The sequence below is a fragment of the Lycium ferocissimum genome, chromosome 5 (genome assembly GCF_029784015.1).
Source record: "Lycium ferocissimum isolate CSIRO_LF1 chromosome 5, AGI_CSIRO_Lferr_CH_V1, whole genome shotgun sequence".
NCBI classification, from domain to species: domain Eukaryota; kingdom Viridiplantae; phylum Streptophyta; class Magnoliopsida; order Solanales; family Solanaceae; genus Lycium; species Lycium ferocissimum.
This window is the reverse complement of record NC_081346.1, coordinates 65,187,939-65,209,763: the sequence shown is the minus strand read 5'-3', so window position 1 is coordinate 65,209,763 and position 21,825 is coordinate 65,187,939. Positions and strand designations below refer to the sequence as shown.

Below are 21,825 nucleotides of genomic sequence, written 5' to 3'. Positions count from 1 at the left end.
CACTTTTAGTTAAGGCATAACTAAAAGTATGCCCCATAATGTGAAACTTTTCCTTAAGGCATAACTAAAAGTTTGCCTTGAAAAGTAAAATAAAATAAAATATATGCCTCAAAGCAAAATCGCCCCTCCGCTTAGTTTTTCCTTAAGATTTGTATGCGGGATTCGGCATACACTCTCACGCGACCTTGCCTTGCGAATTTTTTTATGTGAGCGGGGGTTCGAGTAGGGCTGGGTATAATTACCGAAAATCAAAAAACCGAACCGAACCGGATTTGGTTCGGTGTTTGGTGTCCATCGTCAAAAAATTGAAACCGAAATAGCCGAACCGAAGTTTGATAAAACCGAACCGAAAAACCGAACGCGCACCGAAATTTAATACATTACCCAAAAAAATTAAAATAGTCCAGGCCCATTAAGTTTAAAGCAAAAAAAAAACCCAATTGTAATAAGTCCTCTTTTGCATTTGTATCCCTAATTTTCCACTTCAATTGAAAAAATCAAATATCCTTAACAAAGAAAGGTAACTAGGATGTCTCTTTAGGATTAATGTATGTCCTTTATGTGTTTTCTTAATTATTCTTACGGTATGTATATAACACCTAGTAATCCTATGTCATGATTATAGTTTTCTGTTCTTGTGTATCTGTTATGAAAATATTAATGTGTAGATGTCTATTACTCCTCTACATATAACTCATACTACTTCATGTTCATAACTCTTGTAAATGTAACCCCCATTACTTTATGACCACTACTCCCACACTTTATTTCTATAACCCCCGAATAGTTCTTTGCCCCGTGTTTATGACACACCCTTTGGTGTTCTCAATGTATTCCTATATATAGTTGGGTTGTATGTAATAGTTGGTGACTTGAACACATTTTTGGATGAATAAGAAATCTCTCCTCTCTTGTCTGTCTATTACTATTGTTTACATCCTTTACTATTGTTACTCTTTTAGCTTAATTTTACAACACGTTATTGTTACTCTTTTAGCTTAATTTTACAACACGTTATCAGCACGAGTCTCTAATCGCAACGCATCCCTATGTGAGATTCCTAAAGGGCTTCTGGGATTTCCAGAAGCATTCTACTAGTTTTAGTTCCATAGCTGTTTTAATTGAAGGGTGGTGTTCACTACACAGGTATGGAATGTTATACAGTTGTAATCCGGAGGTAAGTAGTTTGATGCCTTTTCGCACTTCATATAAAATTAAATTTGCGTGTTCGATCTCCTGATAGAAGTGATTGTTGGCTAACACATGCACTAATTTTACAAATGGACTCATTTCAGAAATTTGAGGTTATGTGATTATAGGATTATTCGGTCATATACCAATTTGGGAAAAGGAACTATTATGTGTCAGCACAGGAAAGATACAAAATATAATAATATATATGCATTAGTCTTGCACATTCTTTTGATGAATTCAAGCATGTGTGTGATTATGTATTCCTTGTGTATCACAATTCTAATATATCTTGCTTGCAAGGATATGCGTTACTTTAAAATTTGACCACCGAGAATTGAATTAGGTGAGGCTACAAGGTATATCCTCTCTTCTTCTTTTTTTTTCTTTTTGTCTACTTGTTTACCAATTCATATAATCATGTCTATCCTTTATTATCGAAAAAGATGAATGGTTAACATGATATATACTAGCATCTAGCAAAATATTGTTATTTCACTAGTAAAATTTAATTGATGCTATGTTTGTTTATATGGAATTTTCTTTGGAGGTCCTAAGATTAAATGGTGGTTCATTAATGATATGATACGAATTATAACTCTCCTTTCCCTACCTCCATTATTTTTTCTTCCCTCTGGAAATGAGATTCGTGAAAATTCGAATTTGACAAAACGAGAAAGGGGCCATGTACTGGCTGATATTGGCACGAGTGATATGGGAACAAATCATTTCCCACCTCCTTTAATTCGCTTTGTGTATATGGTCTTATTTCCTTTTTCTTTTTATTGTGCTATTTGTTTTGTGTCGTATTTTTCCTGACATTTGGCTACTTCCATACTGAGTTTCATTTGTGCAGCTAATACGACAATACAGATTTCTCAGTTGACTTCTGGATAAATATATGTATGTACTTCTCAAGATTATTTATATTCAAAATCAAGTGCACCTGAAAATATACATTTGGCGTAGCCACCGTAAGTAATTTTTTGGTTTGAGGGCGAGTCTCATGGAACTTTCGCCTATTATGCCGTCGGTTGAGGGTAAGACGGTGGATTCAAGTCCCATCGCACCAAGAGGGTAAGACATCGGGTTTGAGCCCTTGTGCACTATGAAGACAGTATAAGATGTTGGGTTCAAGTCCCGTGATTTATGTCCTAACATGCCTTTATATGGATAAGACATTGGGTTTGAGTCCCGATGCACTATATTGATGATATAATGATGACTAAGGCAAAATAATGTGTGAAAAATCATAAAGCCCGTCCCATTTGGTATGATCCATTCCGTGAGCGGAATATGATAGCAGTGCATAAAAAGTCTGAAAGAAGACTAATGGTTTAATCTGTGAATAAATGTGGGCGCGGCAAGGGACGAAAATAATAAAAGTCATCATCTTGGTAATAATAAAATGAAGAGCACTGTGATTCTCAAAATGATCCTTCTAAAGGTGAAGGTAATTTTTGCAATCAATATGGTATGAAAGGTCAATCGGCACGCGGTTGTCGTGCGACCTAATTTGAAATTTTATAAATCCTCCATCAAAAGAAAGGAATACATTTCAAAGTGATGTCAAGGTGGTCTATGAATATGATAAAGACAATGGACTTATAATAAAATTTACGAAGCACATATACATATATGATTTTAGTCCATTGCTTGAAGAGAATGTGACTTGTGAGAAGCATTATAAATGCTCGACCATTCTTGAAAGTGAATGTGTCAAGATGTGATAAAAATTATGGATAAGGGCATGCTAATGTATGGTTGATTAAATACCAAAACTCATCTCTAAGGGAGTTTGAGAGAAATAAAAAATTTGTAATTTGACATAAACGGTTATTGGCCACGTACTTTTAGTGCGTCACAGCATATGTTATCATGAATGGCCGAAAGGTAATAGCAAGAAATAAATCTTGCATATAAAGGTTTTGACCATGACCATAATGACAATTACTCCGTAAAAGGAGATGTTCACCATATGGATGATGTTATGATATATGCGGTAGTACATAATTAATTGGAGCTCTGGAAATGCTACTTTGTTACTACCCGGAGGAATGAAATTGTTCATAATATTGGTGTTGTAGTAAGTCTCAAAAGAAAATTTTTAAGTTTCAAAGGCATTGGTCAAATATGAATTATATTGAGACTATAAATTATGGGAAGGTTTAATATCTTCATATTACTACAACTATAGCGGGTAAATAAAATGTACGTGTAATGTTCCCCTTTTTTCCTCCGAATTTGTACTACATAAACACAAGCATGATGGAATCACATGCTACGGAAGTTGGCATGACAGTTGGCCCTCGGTTCAAATATAATGCGAAAATAATTCGGGAATTCATGTGGTTATATATTAAAGAAATAAAATATTCTTCAAGAATTCTCTTGTGCTGCTTGTTCTCATGATGAAAAATTGGTTAACTTACCAGCTAAGGTTGGGATTGTATCCCATGATTTTGGAATGTATAAAAGGTGTTGTATATATATGGGCCCAATCACCTGCCATGTGGACCGATTTAGTATTATATGATTTTAATAGATGCATCTATGTTATGGTCACATGTGCATTTGGTATCAACTTGCAATTTGGTTTTTGCAACGTTGTTTGCTCAAATTTTTAAATTAAGAGCACCATTCCAAATTATGAAACGATGTTGATAATGCTGGTTTATATCCAAATTGGTTTAACAGAAATTGTATGCCTCAATTATAACTAAACAATTGGTTATGAGAAGAAACTCCCAAAACGAAATTTGGGATGAGGTATGTTATATGTAAAAAGGCACTTGTACGCATCAAGCAACAAGTTATAATAAGTTCCCTATCATAATGGTTCGGTTGGTCGTAAACCAAACAATTCCCATCTAAAAATTTGAATGTGCGGTATATGATTTAATTGCTCCACCACAACGCATAAAGATGGGTCCCCCAATAATGTTAGGAGGTAAATGTTAGATTTCCTAACATAAGGGGGAGGATGATAAGCGGCTAGAAAATAAGGTATATTTAATGAATTATCAGCACGGTATAATCCTCGTTGAAAGGATAATTCAAGTTAACTGCCAGACGCATTCTTGACCCAAAAAGTGTATATTATATTCCAACTGCAAATGCTCCAATTTCAATTAGAATTAAAGTTCTTGAAGAACAGAGTCTATGGCGATAGACCTATCCGTTCCAAAGATAAAACTCCTTGAAGAAGGAGAGGAGCAAATGATAAAGATGGTCATACTAATGAGGCAAGTGCTTCAAAATAGCATCACGACATAATACTTCATACAACCTTTGGATAGGTTCAGGTACCTGAAAACGATGAAAAATAAACAGAACTCGATAAGTTATGTCGTATTGGAACCTATACCAAATGACCGTCGACGGTATCTTTTGATATAATATAGTGCTCAATATTATAAACGGTGACGAGGATCTTGAATTTAAATCTGTCAAATAGTGGACAGATAAATGATTGGCCAAATAAATACGCAATTCAAGTATATTTTGTTTCACTTGGAAAAGTGATATTTTGGATCTATAGTCCAAGGACCTCAAGATATAATGTCAGTGGGGTACAAATAAATTATTGTGCGAAAAGTAAAATGAAAAATAAAGTGGTAAGATATAAAGTACGACTTGTGCCTTGTGGCATAAAGGTTTTTCGCGAAAATTTTGGCATTATTGTATGGAGATAAGTTCTCCTGTGGTGGATGCAATGAGGTTGCTTATCAGTCTGGCAATACATGAAAATTTTGAATGCGTATAATGAATAGTTGTCATTTCTAGCTAGACAATGAAGTTTATATGAAAATCCTTGAAGGATTTAAAAGGTTTTAAAGCAATTCCACTGAGTACCCCAATGGCCATGACATCGCTTAACATTAAGAAAGATCAATTTCGATCTCATGAAAATGGTCAGAAAGTACCACGTATTTGTGTAATTGGTGCACTTATATTTCTTGCTTTTATAATTCATGAGATAATATTTTTATTAATGTGCTGGCAAGATATAATTTTACTTCTACATGGAGATACTCGAGTAAAATCAAATATTGGTATAGATTTATTATAACCGTATTGTCAAAGGTTTGTTGGTTATGCAAATGCAGGAAGATTATGTGCTCTATGTAACGTTCGATGGCACGCAAGTTATTTATTTACATATAGGTGCTGCCATATTATATTGTTCTGCTAAAAGTCAATTATTTGCTATTTACGCAAATCATTCAAAGATAACAATGATCGTAAAGCAAGCAAATGGCATATTGATATCGGGATGAGCTCAAGGATGTAACATCTTTGTGGATGTGAGTTGGTCACAAAGACATGACCAATATCAACACTTGGAAAGAAATCGGTATATAAGATCATTGGAAGGCATCATCTACAAGAATTGATACGTTGAAGGTGGAATAGAATAAAACACGTCTCGCCGAAAGTTATTTTCACACATGATGTTCAAAGGAATGGTGAAAAGATATTCAAGAAATTCAAGTGACAATTTATCAGATTTATTAACGACAACATGGTCAACCTCAACATTTGAGAAGCTGATATACAAGATTTGAATGTGTTGTCTTCGAAATATCAAATGATGTTATTATCAGGGGGAGTAAAATGCGCACTGCACTCTTTTTTTCTCAATTGAGGTTTTGTCCCACTGAGTTTTCCTGGCAAGATTTTTAACGAGGCAACAAATAAGCGTATTGCAAGATATGTGTACTTTTTTTTTCCTTCACTACGATTTTTCCCATTGGGTTTTTCCTAGTAAGGTTTTAACGAGGCATATTATCTAACAATTGACATCCAAGGGGGAGTGTTATGAAAATATTAATGTGTAGATGTCTATTACTCCTCTACATATAACTCATACTACTTCACGTTCATAACTTTGTAGATGTAACCCCCCGTTACTTTATGACCACTACTCCCACACTTTATTTACTTTATAACCCCCAAATAGTTCTTGCCCGTATGTTTATGACACACTTTGGTGTTCTCAATGTATTCACATATATAGTTGGGTTGTATGTATGCATTAGTGACTTGAACACATTTTTTGGATGAATAAGAAATCTCTCCTCTCTTGTCTGTCTATTACTATTGTTTACATCCTTTACTATTGTTACTCTTTTAGCTTAATTTTACAATAGTATCCTGTTTGTTTGATTTTGATTTCAATTTATCAGTTTTATGTTTTATTGCTTTTGAGAATATGAATTAGTGTCAATGGAATTGCTTCTAATATTATATTAAAAAAACCGAATTGAAAAAACCGAAAACCGTACCGAACTTTAAAAATCGAAAACCGAAAGAAATAGAACCGAACTAGTTGGGTTCGGTGTTTGGTGTCCACCTTCAAAAAACCGAACCCGAAATAGCCAAACCGAAGTTTGATAAAACCGAACCGAAAAACCGAACGCCCACCCCTAGGTTCGAGCCCAGAACCTCAAGTATCCAAGCGAAGGGCAAAAATTAAAGACCACAAATATGAGGGGCAAAATTTAAATACCACCCCAAAAGAAGGGCAATCCGCGCAAAAAAATGAATTAAACCATGTTAATATCAGTGTCAGGAATACTAAGTAACCTAAATATACTAAAAACATCTTACCTTTGTTAAGTGGTTAAGGGAAGCCCTAGCTCTTGGGATATTATAAAATTTCATTTTTTTGGGTATTTATAGACCCCTCCCAGGTTCCCCCACGCTATGCCGTGGTATAGCGCAAAACTTACTGCCTTGAATTTTTTTTCCTAGCCTTTTCCGCGCCCTAATGTGCGGGCTGCTAGACTATACTCAGTGGCGGAGCCAGGATTTTCATCTAGGGGTTCAAAATTCTAAAAGGTAAATACGAAGAAGTCGGGGGTTAATCCTCTATATATACAAAATAAAATAATTTTAAGTTCGAAAATCTGTGTAATTTTTAATGAGGAGTTCGGATACCCCCCCTGATATAAGCCGGCTCCGCCCCTGACTATACTATAAGCATTCAATAAAAAGATCATAATTTTTTTTACAAAACTCTAATTGACCAATTGTTTGAAGCATTGGAAATTAGCCTTCAACGAACAAAATTTTCATTTATAAACCACAGTCAAATTCGTTATAATCAAGAGTGGTACCTTTAGAATTTAGGCCTTGTGCGACCTTAAAGTGTCTTTACCCATTTTGTTTTCTTTGACCTTTCACCATTCCAAACCTTTTTCAATTGGTTAGGTACATTCACATCTTTTGATGTTATTGTTATCCTCGTATGGGCCCGCAAGTACTTCAAAACTAAGTAAATCACCATTTAAATTTGTGATTAGCTCGAGCTACATATGAAAAATTTATAGGGCTTTACACAAAATCACTATTATACACATCTAGAGGGAGACAAACAAATGCATAATTTTTTTTTATTAACGGAGAACATAGACATAAAAAAGATTTGTTAATCTAAAAGATAAACTAGAAAAATGGAATTTTTACTCTTCACGAATTTAAGTCAGGTAGCCCATGAAAGATTTTCTAAAAAAATTAATTATTGTATTAGTGCACCTAAAAGATTTGAAGCAAAGAGCCTCCGCCTATTCAAATTCAAATAAAAAGAAAAGTGCCCTCTATTTCCCCACTAATTAATTTAATTACTTACAATATGATACTTTTGTGGTCCTCCATTAATAGCAGTAGACGACACGCCGCATCTTAAGGCCCTTTTTCAATAGGCCTCAAGTCAATATGCTCACCGTGCGCACGGCACACAATGACCATAACCTCAAGCAAACCCCAAACTTCCAACACTATCCTTCTACCCCACACAACTATTTATTAAACCCAAAATAAAGCAACAAAAAGGAATTAAGCATTATGATTAAGTAGGCGTTTGGCCATAAAAATATTTTTTGTTTTTTTTTGTTTTTACTTTATTTGAAATTTTTGAAGTTGGAGTTAAAGTTAGAGTTGTGTATGATTATAGTTTTTGTAAAAAAAATAATTTAATTAGGCGTCTGGCCATGATAACCAAATAATTTTCACTTTATTTGGAATTTTAAAGTTGGAGTTGAAGATGAAATTGTGTTTGGTTATAGTTTTTACAAAGTATATTTGATTGTTTGAATGTAATGAATGTCAAAAAAGTGAAACCAAGCGAATAGGTGTTTTTCAAATTTTAAATACAACTTGAAATTGTATTTGACATTGTCATGGCCAAATGTTGCTTTTCAGATAAAGTGATTTTTTTTCCTGTAAAAAGTGAAATTTTTTCATGCCAAACGGGTAATGATAGTGAAAAAATGAAAAAAAAAATGAAAACAAATTTTTAGATATTTTTAAATTTTGAAATTTCATGGCTAAACACTTATTTTAAATGAAAAAAAAATTCCCCAAAAAAAGTGAATAATTCTCATGGCAAAACGCTTCTAACTCCATTAATTTCCCTTTTTTATTTTTATTTTTTATAAAACAATCATTTCCATTTTCAATTTCAAAGCTCAATCACCATCCACTGTCACCCTATCCGTACATAACTTCCATTTAAATTTTACCGTTGTAGGCGTCTCTGCTAGCACCGTGTTTGGCTGTGTACCTCTTTCTGATAAGGCCGTGTTTGGTTGGTTGTGGACCTCTCTGGTTAAGCTTTAAAATCAAGACAAGATTAAGAATGCGTTTGCATTAATTTAAAATTTAAGTGCTTTTAAGCCAAAATAACTTTTAAACATTCTAATAGTGTTAGAGTAAGATAAAAAAATTCTTTGTGCCGAGGGCTTACTGAAAACAACATTTTTACCTTAACGTCTGCATAAACTCTATCCTCCTCAAATTCTACCGTGTGGGATTTCGTTGGGTACATTGTTGTTGTAGAGTAAGATTAACTTTTAACTTTTAAGCATGTATTTTAAGCCAAAATAATAAAAATAAGCCAAAAGTTATAATCCATCCAAACAGGCTCTAACTCCATTAATTCCCCATTTTCATAAAACACAATCATCATTTCCTTTTACAATTTCAAAGCTCAATCATTAAGCTAAAAAAAAACCTCCCTTAATCTCCCTCACTAATTCCAATTCAATTTGACCATTGCAAACCTCTCTGCTAACACCGTGTTTGGTTGAAAACCTTTCGGTTAGGGTTTTCTGGAATTGTAATAATGGCTCAATCGATGAGCAATAGAGTTGGAGGGAGGTCAATAGTAGGTGATTATGTTGTAGGGAAACAAATCGGGGTAGGTTCATTCTCAACGGTGTGGCATGCTAGACATCGAGCTCATGGAACTGAAGTTGCGATTAAAGAGATTGTTACAGCTAGGCTTAATAATAAACTTCAAGACAGTTTAAAGTCTGAAATTGTAATTTTGCAGAAGATTAATCATCCTAATATTATACGATTGCACGATATGATCGAGGTTCGCACCGTCAATATTTTTTTTTTTTTTTTTTTTTTTTTTTTCGATGTTATATGTATTTTTGTGTTAATAATCGAAATGCTATGAAATTGTAGCTTACTGATAAAATTTAGGTAGTTGTGTGAGTCTGTGATTGAGGTTTGTATCGTCAAATTCAGTTTTCAGATTTTCTTTGTTGTGTTAATCGATGAAATACGCATTTTTCTGCTAAGCGAAATAATATTATTAGGTATGTAATATTGTTCGCTTGCACAACATGATCGAGATTCGTATCGTCAATTTCAGTTTTAATTTTGCTTTTTTTTTTTTTTTTTTTTTTTTTGTGTTAATTAATGAACTATGCGTTTTTCTGCTAAGTGAAATGCTAGACTTAATAGTCGAATTCTACCTTACTGATAAGATTTAGGTACTTGTGTGAGTCTATGATCGAGGTTCGTTACGTCAAATTAAGTTTTTTAGTGTGATCGATGAAGTATGCGTCTTTCTGCTAAACGAAATGCTAGACTTCGTATTGAAATTGTAGCTTACTGATAAGATTTAGGTACTTGTGTGAGTCTATGATCGAGGTCCGTACCGTCAAATTAAGTTTTTAGATGTGTTAATCGGTGAAATATGCATTTTTTGATTGGCTTTCGTGTTAATCAATGAAATATGCATCTTGTGTGAATCATCTAATATTATTAGCCTGCACGGCGTGATTTCAAATTAAGTTTTTAGATTTTGTTTTTTTGTGTTAATTAATGGAATATGCGTCATTCTGCTAAGGAAATGGTAGACTTTATAGTTGAATTGTAGCTTACTAATAATAGAGGTTCGTACCGTCAAGTTTAGTTTTAGATTGGCTTTCGTGTTAATCAATGAAATATGCATCTTTCCGCCAAGCGAAATGCTAGATTTCATAGTCGAATTTTAGCTTACTGATAAACTTTCGATACTTGTGTTAGTCTATGGAGCAATTGGAAATAATAGAGGTTAAAATGTAGTCGAATTTAGTTTTAGATTGGCTTTCGTGTTAATCAATGAAATATGCATCTTTCCGCTAAGCGAAATGCTAGATTACATAGTCGAATTTTAGCTTACTGATAAACTTTAGGTACTTGTGCTAGTCTATGGAGCAATTGGAAATAATAGAGGTTTGTACCGTCAAATTTAGTTTTAGATTGGCTTTCGTGTTAATCAATGAAATATGCATCTTTCCGCCAAGCGAAATGCTAGATTTCATAGTCGAATTTTAGCTTACTGATAAACTTTCGATACTTGTGTTAGTCTATGGAGCAATTGGAAATAATAGAGGTTCGTACCGTCAGATTTAGTTTTAGATTGGCTTTCATGTTAATCAATGAAATATGCATCTTTCCGCTAAGCGAAATGCTAGATTTCATAGTCGAATTTTAGCTTACTGATAAACTTTCGGTACTTGTGTTAGTCTATGGAGCAATTGGAAATAATCGCGGTTCATACGCGTCGGTTTAGTTTTAGATTGGCTTTCATGTTAATCAATGAAATATGCATCTTTCCGCTAGCGAAATGCTAGATTTCATAGTCGAATTTTGACTACTTTGATAAACTTTCGATACTTGTGTTAGTCTATGGAGCAATTGGAAATAATAGAGGTGCATACCGTTAGATTTAGTTTTAGATTGGCTTTCATGTTAATCAATGAAATATGCATCTTTCCGCTAAGCGAAATGCTAGATTTCATAGTCGAATTTTAGCTTACTGATAAACTTTAGGTACTTATGTTAGTCTATGAGCAATCGGAAATAATAGAGGTTCGTACCGTCAAATTTTGTTTTAGATTTGTTTTCGTGTTAATCAATGAAATATGGATCTTTCCGCTAGGCTAGATTTCGTATCGAATTTTAGCTATAGATTCAGGTACTTGTGTTAGTCTATGGAGCAATTGGAAATAATAGAGGTTCGTACCGTCAAATTTAGTTTTAGATTTGTTTTCGTGTTAATCAATGGTACTTGTGTTAGTCTAAAATATGCATCTTTCCGCTAAGCGAAATGCTAGATTTCGTAATCGAATTTTAGCTTACTGATAGACTTTAGGTACTTGTGTTAGTCTATGGAGCAATTGGAAATAATAGAGGTTCGTACCGTCAAATTTAGTTTTAGATTTGTTTTCGTGTTAATCAATGAAATATGCATCTTTCCGCTAAGCGAAATGCTAGATTTCATAGTCGAATTTTAGCTTACTGATAAACTTTAGGTACTCGTGTTAGTCTATGGAGTAATTGGAAATAATAGAGGTTCGTACTGTCAAATTTAGTTTTAGATTTGTTTTCATGTTAATATATGAAATATGTATCTTTCCGCTAAGTGAAATGCTAGATTCATAGTCGAATTTTAGCTTACTGATAAGCTTTAGGTACTTGTGTTAGTCTATGGAGCAATTGGAAATGATAGAGGTTTGTGCCGTCAAATTCAGTTTTAGATTTGTTTTTGTGTTAATAAATGAAATATGCATCTTTTCGCTAAGTGAAATCCTAGACTTCATAGTCGAATTGTAGCTTACTGATAAAATTTAGGTACTTGTGTTAGTGTATGGAGCAATTGGAAATAGTAGAGGTTCATACCTTCAAATTCAGTTTTAGATTTGTTTTCATGTTAGTCAATGAAATATGCATCTTTCTGCTACTGCGAAATGCTAGACTTCATAGTCAGATTACAGCTTACTTGTAAAATTTAGGTACTTGTGTTAGTCCATGGAGCAACTGGAAATAATAGAGGTTCGTACCGTCAAATTCAGTTTAGACTTGTTTTCGTGTTAATCAATAAAATATGCATCTTTCCGCTAAGCGAAATGCTAGATTTCATAGTCGAATTTTAGCTTACTGATAAACTTTAGGTGCTTGTGTTAGTCTATGGAGCAATTGGAAATAATAGAGGTTCGTACCTTCAAATTTAGTTTTAGATTTGTTTTCGTGTTAATCAATGAAATATGCATCTTTCCGCTGAGCGAAATGCTAGATTTCGTAAACGAATTTTAGCTTAATGATAAACTTTAGGTACTTGTATTAGTCTATGGGGCAATTGAAAATAATAGAGGTTCGTACCGTAAAATTTAGTTTTAGATTTGTTTTCGTGTTAATCAATGAAATATGCATCTTTTCATTAAGCGAAATGCTAGATTTCGTAGTCGCATTTTAGCTTTACTGATAAACTTTAGGTTCTTGTCTTAGTCTATGGAGCAATTGGAAATAATAGAGGTTCATACTGCCAAATTTCATTTTAGATTTGTTTTCATATCAATCAATGAAATATGCATCTTTCCGCTGAGCGAAATGCTAGATTTTTTTATAGTCAAATTTTAGCTTACTGATAAACTTTAGGTACTTGTGTTAGTCTATGGAGAAATTGGAAATAATATAGGTTCGTACCGTCATATTTATTTTTAGATTTGTTTCCTTGTTAATCAATGAAATATGGATCTTTCCGCTAAGCGAAATGCTAGATTCATAGTCGAATTTTAGCTTACTGATAAACTTTCGGTACTTGTATTAGTCTATGGAGCAATTGGAAATAATAGAGGTTCGTGCCTTCAAATTTAGCTTTAGATTTGTTTTCGTGTTAATCAATGAAATATGCATCTTTCTATGTTTTGGTAATTAGACAAATATGTGCATCTTTCTGCTAAGCGAAATGCTAGATTTCATAGTCGAATTTTAGCTTACTGATAAACTTTAGGTACTTGTATTAGTCTATGTTCCAATTGGAAATAACAGAGGTTTGTACCGTCAAATTTAGTTTTAGATTTGTTTTCGTTTTAATCAATGAAATATGCATCTTTTCACTAAGCGAATGCTAGATTTCATAGTCGAATTTTAGCTTACTGATAAACGTTAGGTACTTGTCTTAGTCTATAGAGCAATTGGAAATAATAGAGTTTCGTACCGTCAGATTTAGTTTTAGATTTGTTTTCGTGTCAATCAATGAAATATACATCTTTCTGCTAAGCATAATGCTAGATTTTTTTTATAGACAAATTTTAGCTAAATGATAAACTTTACGTACTTGTGTTAATCTATGGGGCAATTGGAAATAATATAGGTTCATACCGTCAAATTTAGTTTTAGTTTTTAGTCCGTGTTAATAAATGAAATATGCATCTCTCCGCTAAGAGAAATGCTAGATTTCATAGTTGAATTTTAGCTAAACTTTAGGTACTTGTGTTGGTCTATGGAGCACTTGGAAATAATAGAGGTTCGTACTGTCAATTTTAATTTTAGATTGGTTTTCGTGTTTATCAATGCGATATGCATCTTTCTGCCAAGCGAAATGCTAGATTCATAGTCGAATTTTAGCTTACAGATAAACTTTTGGTACTTGTGTTGGTCTACTGAGCTATTGGAAATATTATAAATTCGTACTGTCAAATTCAGTTTTAGTTTTGTTTTCGTGTTAATCAATGAAATAGGCATCTTTCCGCTAAGAGAAATGCTAGACTTCATAGTCGAATTGTAGTTTACTGATAAATTTTTGGTACTTGTGTTAGTCTATGGAGCAATTGGAAATAATAGAGGTTCGTACCGTCAAATTCAGTTTTAGATTTGTTTTCGTGTTAATCAATGAAATAGGCATCTTTCCGCTAAGAGAAATGCTAGACTTCATAGTCGAATTGTAGTTTACTGATAAATTTTTGGTACTTGTGTTAGTCTATGGAGCAATTGGAAATAATAGAGGTTCGTACCGTCAAATTCAGTTTTAGATTTGTTTTCGTGTTAGTCAATGAAATATTCATCTTTCTGCTAAAGCGAAATGCTAGACTTCATAGTCAAATTACAGCTTACTGATAAAATTTAGGTCCTTGTGTTAGTTCATGGAGCAAGTGGAAATAGTAGAGGTTAATCTGACTGCTTGTTTGGATGCACGGAGTCTTCGGATAGGTTTATGCATTTGGAACTTTGAGCAGTTTATAATTTAGTTTCAGATTTTTTTTGATTGTGTTAATCGATGAAGTATGCATCGTTCTGCTAAGCGAAATGCTAGACTTCATAGTCAAATTGTAGCTTACTGATAAAATTTGGGTACTTGTGTGAGTATGGAGCGATTGGAATAATAGAGGTTTATCTGATTACTTGGTTGGATGTACAGAGTGTTCAGATATTAGGTTTATGCATTTGGAACTTTGAGCAGTATTGAATCCTATGATCATTTTGCTGGGGACTTGAGATAATATCTAGTTGGTGAAAGTCTTTATAGAAAGAAGCAACTCAATAATGAAAATGCGCATTATGTGTTAATCAATGAATATGCTTCTTTCTGCTAAGTGAAATGCTAGACTTCATAGTCAAATTGTAGCTTACTGATAAAAATTAAGGTACTTGTGTGAGGCAATGGAGCAATTGGAAATAATAGAGGTTTATCTGACTGCTTGTTTGGATGCACGGAGTCTTTGGATATTAGGTTTATGCATTTGGAACTTTGAGCAGTATTGAATTCTATGCTCATTTTGATCGGGACTTGAGATAATATCTGATTGGTGAAACTCTTCTATAGAAAGAAGGAACTCAATAACGAAAACGCAAATTATGTGTTACCTGTTTAGTTGTCTTTGTGTTGTTATAAAGAAAGTAACAACTTTGTTTCTATAAACATGATACAAGGAATACGTGATTTAATCTCAGTATAATCTGAGGAAGTAATAGTTATAGCTTTTCGGTTAGTTCAATGGAAATTAGGATTGAGCAGGTTCAGCTTTTTCCCTACACCTAGCAAACTCTCGACCAATGTATCTGAGCTCTGCTTGAGCGTACTCCCAGCTTCGTTGCTTTGCTTAGTCTATAGTCCAAGTTTCGTGTCACTTATTTTTCTATATTTCATTTTGGGTGCACCGTGTTACTGATTACGAATCTGCTTAAAAAACAAATGGAATGTGTTTCTGCTCGAGTCTTATCTTTTCTTTTCCTTTTTGATCTAAATGAAACCTCGTGCATGGGATATAGGAGGTGGGAAAAATATATATTGTTCTGGAGTACTGCAGAGGAGGTGATCTTTCTATGTACATTCAACAACGCCAAGGGAAAATTCCAGAAGCAACTGCAAAACATTTTATGCAGCAACTTGGTTTGTCTGAACCTTCTATTTCTTTAGCGTAACTTCCCCTTTTCACATGTTGAGTGAATAAATTTTTATTATTACATGAATTCAAGCATACTAAATGTTCATGTTCATTTGTTGACTGCAGCATCTGGTCTAAAAATCCTTCGCGACAACAATCTAATCCATAGGGATCTAAAGCCTCAGGTTTCACTTCGTTCTACTATTATACTGTAAATTTTTATTTACTCATAAGCCTCAGGTGTATCCCTGCCATAGTTCTCGTTGAAATTCAATGACTATCATGCTAGCTTTTCTATGTGTAAAAATATTAAAGATTGCACGAGTTGCAAAGCCGGTTAGTTGTTGCTTGTGCACCACCTAGCACTTTTTGTAGCCATCTGTTGTATTAATCATCAATTGGAGCTTACTATTTGGCAGCATTAGTGCATAAACCACAGGTTGAAATGGTTCACACGACTCCAAGGTAATTAGGCATGCAGTTGCTTCATTCTCGGGTAGCAATGGCATCTCTCATACAGAGATTTTGAATAATTACCATATTTGCTGAGGACAATACTCTTCAAAAAGATAATAAAGGAAAAGGAAAGCGTCAAAGGAGACGAGTCTCTTACCTTATCAAAGAAAAAAAAAAAAAAAAAGGGAGATGAGTCTCTTTGGACGTACATGTAGTATTCATATCAGCAAATTAGTAGACTCTAGTTGAGAGAGCTAATGTGGTTTGGTTTTCTAGGAGTGAGTTCTTGCACGTCTCTTTGGTAATATTTCATTTATTCCTGGACAGTAATACTTCGTACATTTTTTTTTGAGAATTTGAATGGCATGGTTATTGGAATGGCCAATTCATTGATTTTTTTCCTTTTGTCTTGATCCAACAGAATCTGCTCTTATCCTCAAACAAGGACAGCTCCACCTTGAAGATTGCTGATTTTGGGTTTGCAAGGTGAAGTTGTTCATCTACTAAATGTCTTTTTGCTGATTTACTCCCCTCCCTCTCCTTTCCCCTTTTGAATGATCCGAGATCCAGCAGTCCATATGCCTTTTAAAACTCTTTTTCTGTATTTTCTTTCCTTCCTTTTCCCTCTATTTAAGTTGCAAGCTTACTGGTTAAATGTTTCCTAAATGGTCCACTCAAAAGTCACAATGACTTCAACCACCTCTCTCTTTTGTTAGGTCTTTGCAACCTAGGGGTCTTGCTGAAACACTTTGTGGTTCACCATTGTACATGGCTCCAGAAATAATGCAACTTCAAAAGTATGATGCAAAGGTGATATACTCTTTCTATGATTCTCATCCACAGTCTGGTAATATCATTTCAAGATCCTATTAACTTTTGGCTGCAAACGCAGGCAGATCTCTGGAGCGTTGGTGCCATCCTGTTTCAGCTTGTAACAGGAAAAACCCCGTTTACTGGAAACAATCAAATCCAGGTTTAATATCTTCTAAGCATTGCAAACTTCTTATGGTGGCACTTCCAGGTGCAATTTGACCGGTGATATTAAGAGTCTTGACACAAAGTTCTAAATTTTCTCCCTCCATCTTTGCTGCAGTTGCTCCAGAACATATTAAAGTCTACTGAATTGCTGTTTCCTCCAAATGCAAAAAATTTAAGTCCTGACTGCATAGATTTGTGTAAAAAATTGTTGCGCCGTTATCCAGGTACTTTTGAGTGGAAGACTTGATTCTTGTATCATATTTCCTACAGCCTTGCCATTGTGAACCTTTCTCATAGAGAAGGTCGTATGATTTTTAGTATTTACCTTAAAAATAACAAATGCAAAATTCTCATTACCTGAAAATTTCTCATCACAATTTGAAAACTTGTCTTTTGTGTATCCTTGAATGCACAGTGGAGCGGTTGACGTTTGAAGAGTTCTTTAACCACCCATTTCTTGCACAGAAGCAGCCAGATGAGCTGTCTTGGTAAAGTGGTTAATGAATTCTGGATCTCGTTATTTACATATTATTTCATCTTTCGGATTTGATTAATGTTGGACATGGTCCGCAGGGATAAGAGACCTCAAAGGGTAATAGGTGGTTTTCCTATATCAGAAAGCTATCCTGTGAGGAGCACAGAGGAAGCTTTTCAAGAAGATGGTTTACCCTTTAGTCTGGATGATGATTCCAGCGGTCCTGATGGTAGTCCTTCATTTGCTGGGAGATTACCACAGAGGATGTCATATGGTTTTTCTTGTGATGTAAAAACTGAAAGGAAAGAAGTTACTAGTGATGCCCTGCGCAGAACAGATATTATTGGCTCTAGCCACCGACAGTCAGAAGGGAACCTGAAGGAATCTATTAATTTGAAGGACCACAGACAAGCAACTACTCGTTCAAAAGGTTCTATTTTGCAACGCTATTCCCAATTTCCTTTTGCCTAGAATTTTGAGGAAATTTTTGTTATGCTAGGATCTACAGTCAGTTTGGCTAATACTAACTTTCTGATTATGGTATTCACTCCATTCAACAGTGGTAGATTCGCTTGAGTTGATTGATCAGGACTATGTCATTGTTTCTGGTCCCCCCATGGACTCATATTCTTCAGCAGGTGCCTCTAGGCTTAGCAATATGCCATTCAGATCAAGCAGCTCCCTGCAAGCGTCTGCGAGTGCAGATCCTAGACCAAGTAACCCGTTGCCTATTATTGGCCCTCCACTTAGTAGAATAGGTCATTTAGGAAGTTTGGAAAGTGCCTCATCTGCACCTGGAACTTCACAAGTATGCACTGATGTCATAAGCCGTTTGGAGCAGCCGCCAACTGATGGCAAGACCAGAATAGAGTCCCTGCAACGTTTTGCCTCTGCCATCATGGAATTAGTAAATGAGAAGGTAACTCAAAGTGATGTCATTTTCTCTTCAGGTGTTTGATACTATTCATTTCTTTAGCTTTGATCCCATGCTTTATTTAGAGCATTAGCATTGTTCTACAACAGCCTTGCTACTGTTTACACCATTGGTTTGGCTGCATCCAATGTAGGAGTAAGGTCTGCGTACATCTCACCCTCCCCTCACCCCACTTGTGGGATTATATTGGGTATGTTGTTGTTACAATGCAGAAGTCTAATATGTTTGCTCAAGGTGGAGTCATCTATCCTATTCTTGCAGATCCTTTCATTAGCTTTTCGCTGTTTATTGTCTTAGTTGTTTAATAGAACAAATTTTGACATTCTAATGTACTTTGTTCTTCCCTAATACAAACTATTCTTATTTTACTTGCCTCGTATATCTCATGGAATATCTAAATCTTGATGTACATCTTTTGTGACATGTTACTTTGACAAAGTTTACTCCATGTACAGCTGAATGAGAAGCATCTTTTTTTCTTCTTTTGTACTAAATGTGGGGTTTAATGTGTACTTCAGCGGTTTCAGCAATGAGCTGATCTTTACATGCGTAAATCAACCTGTTGATTCCTGAAGAAAATTTAACAAGAATTTTATAAAGCCAAACTTTGTCCCCTTAAACATTCCATTGTGATTTATTAGTTGATTCCTGTCTGAGGTCAATTTATTTACCAGCCCAGGCAAATGGAGACGCTGATTACATGTGTAGCCTTTGTGCTTCTTAAAATAATTTGATCGTTAATCTATAAAACCAAAAGAGAGAACATTCAATCATCAGGTATGGAACAATAATATCACCCGAATAAATTATATCAGATAGTGATTGCATTTCTAATTTTTTTTTAATTAACATTCAATCATCAGGTATGGAACAATAATATCACCCGAATAAATTATATTAGATAGTGATTGCCTTTTTTATTTTTTCATTTTCATAAAGGTATTGTCATAGAGATTGCCTTTTCTTTGGGATACAGACTTACTAGAAAGTTTAACGTGGTGAGATAAAGAGTTTAAATGGAATACGAAATACCAACCTAGTTTGCAAGTTTGACAGCCGAGCCTCACTTTTAAGAGAGCTGAAAAAAGAACAAGAAAAGAAAGATCTTTTGATTTCTGCCTTGGGTTTATCAGCAAAAACAATTTTTATATATTCCAAGCTTTAGCTCTTGGTCAATCTCGGTCCTTGTTTGTTGTGGGTGTCATCCGATTTAACTTTCCATCATCACTGCTTTCGCCTTGCTAATATCAGGTGATGGTAAGTGCTTGGAGAACTTACGTTAATTTTTTAACTGTATGGTCTACTACCTTTTGCTGTTAAACATATTTATTGTCTTAATATATGCTTTCAAGATTCGGTGCTCAAGAGATGTTATATTCAAAATCTTGTGCTGATTCTTCTTTGGCTTACTTGACTATTCTGGTTTCTACGCTATTATTAGTTCCTTTCTGGTATGCTTCTGCTAATAGTTCTTGCTTTCTCCCGAAGGTTGAGGCAGGCAAGCATCTGGAAGCATTTTCAATTCAGCTAGTCATTCTTGCTATATGGAAGCAAGCTTTGGATATTTGTCTTACACAAGCGGCATCGGCAATTGAAGGAAGTCCGAACCAAGAAACTATCAGATTGAAGGAAATCATGAAGAAAAGTCAAGTAGGTCTTAACATCAAAGAGCATCTTGATGCTACTAACATTTTAGGGCCGGAGAATGTGTGCTCTCATATTGAAAAAGCATTTCTTGGTGAAGTTGGTAACGCAGAGGAACTTGCCAAACATATAGAGCCTGGTATACTCTCCGTGACTACGATTGTCAATTTGACCTCTACCCATCCCCTTTTGCTTCAATCTCCATGTGCTTTATATGTGATGCTGCAACTCTGCTTTTGACATTTTGTTTCCTGTTTCCTCTTTCTATTCTACTGCAATAATTTACGAGTCCCTATACACCTGGCGAACTTTTACTTTACAGCTACTATTAAGACAAAATTATGCAAGTTACTGCAAACTAACTCGGAAAATTCGAAGTTTCGAACTGGAGATAGAATAGCCATCTGTTGAGCTTGTAGTTGTCCCTTGGTATTTTCATATTTATGTGCGTCAAATATTATTCTTAGCTATTTCTTTTACTACAAAAATTGAAATCGATCAAAGCATCCTTAGATGATTCGGCATAGAAATATATTAACTTTTCACTTGAGTATGATGCCTATACTTCTTTTTATGGTCTGGTCTTAGACAAAAAGATGAAGAGCTTGCTTGTGCTGTTGTTTGTTCCCAGGAAACACAGAGGTGCCAGATGCAATGGAGATGATATTTCAATCTGCCCTGGCTTTGGGTAGGAAGGGAGCTGTAAGTGTTCTTTATTTTCTTTCTTGATCTTGGTCTGTATTGGTGTTTTTGTTGAATTAAAGTCCAACATAAATAAAGTGACTTTCATCATAAAACTTTAGGACAGAGGGAATCAGAAACTCTTTTCGTGCGCGTGATATTACAGTAAGCATTTACCAGAAGTTATGATACTGTGGCAGGTTGATGAGTACATGGGTCGGACTGAAAATGCAGTCGTGTTTTATTCAAAAGCTGTGCGGTTGTTAGCATTCCTTCAAGTGGAAGCACCATCTCTTATTTTAAATCCTCCATTTTCTCTGACAAATTCGGATCGTTATAGGCTTCAAAATTACATTGATGTCCTCAATAACAGGCAAAGCGTTTCAAGGTCTCAAATGATGGCTCTGCTCAAGTGTGAGGATCAACACTGCTCCCCGTAAGGAGGAGAGAGAGTTGCTGTTAATACAAAACGACTGTGATATGTCAGTGTCTTACTCTGTAAAATTCTTTTGTCTGTACAGTTATTCTTTTAGCAATTTAAAATGAGCGAGAAGGAAAAAGAAAAAAAATGTAAAAATTACGTTTAATTCATTTTCTTTAACGATTGTAACATAGAGTTCCTCTTTCTTCAAGAAAAATTCAATGCCCTGGACCATCTCTTCATATTCATCTGGAGGCAAAGCCTCTTTCAGCACATTGAGCTCTTTGTTAGCTGATATCCAATCTTTTCTATAGACTAGTGGCATGCATCTACGTTTCTCTTAAGGGGTCATTTTTTTTGTAATCCAGGTGGATACACTGGTGGAAATTGGGACTGATTTAAGAATTAACTTCAGATATCTATATCTATAACAATTATAGAATTAGAGGAAAAGCTACGTATATATACGTATTGGGAAAATATTTACGAGAAACGTAACGATAGTTTTAAACTACAATAATAACGATATATTCTGGCATGACGGATTTTCGTATATTTTTTCGTTTTTTTATTTTTTTCCAAGAAAATATATATA

The 21,825-nt window shown here is 34.6% G+C and overlaps 1 protein-coding gene across 2 annotated transcripts; it reads left to right on the top strand.

The window, feature by feature from the left end:
• Positions 1–9,139: 9,139 nt before the first annotated feature.
• LOC132057096 (serine/threonine-protein kinase ATG1c-like) lies at positions 9,140–21,462 on the top strand. 2 transcript variants are annotated; one of them, XM_059449539.1, is made up of 13 exons: positions 9,140–9,574; positions 15,526–15,646; positions 15,768–15,826; positions 16,519–16,583; positions 16,814–16,907; positions 16,990–17,070; positions 17,191–17,299; positions 17,491–17,563; positions 17,649–17,980; positions 18,111–18,469; positions 19,973–20,267; positions 20,760–20,830; positions 20,932–21,113. In XM_059449539.1, the coding sequence occupies exons 1-13, from the start codon at positions 9,320–9,322 to the stop codon at positions 20,965–20,967; spliced, it is 1,950 nt and encodes a 649-aa protein (XP_059305522.1). In that variant the 5' UTR covers positions 9,140–9,319; the 3' UTR covers positions 20,968–21,113. The 2 variants fall into 2 exon arrangements, with proteins under 2 accessions (XP_059305522.1, XP_059305521.1); XM_059449538.1 differs by having other exon boundaries at positions 9,142–9,574; positions 21,010–21,462.
• The last annotated feature ends 363 nt before the right edge of the window (positions 21,463–21,825 follow it).

Coding starts and splice junctions, on each gene's coding strand:
- LOC132057096 (XM_059449538.1), top strand. CDS start 9,320: ATGGCTCAATCGATGAGCAATAGAGTTGGAGGGAGGTCAATAGTAGGT. Junction 16,908..16,989: donor TTCAAAAGTATGATGCAAAG/GTGATATACTCT, acceptor CTGCAAACGCAG/GCAGATCTCTGGAGCGTTGG. Junction 18,470..19,972: donor TGGAATTAGTAAATGAGAAG/GTAACTCAAAGT, acceptor TTTCTCCCGAAG/GTTGAGGCAGGCAAGCATCT.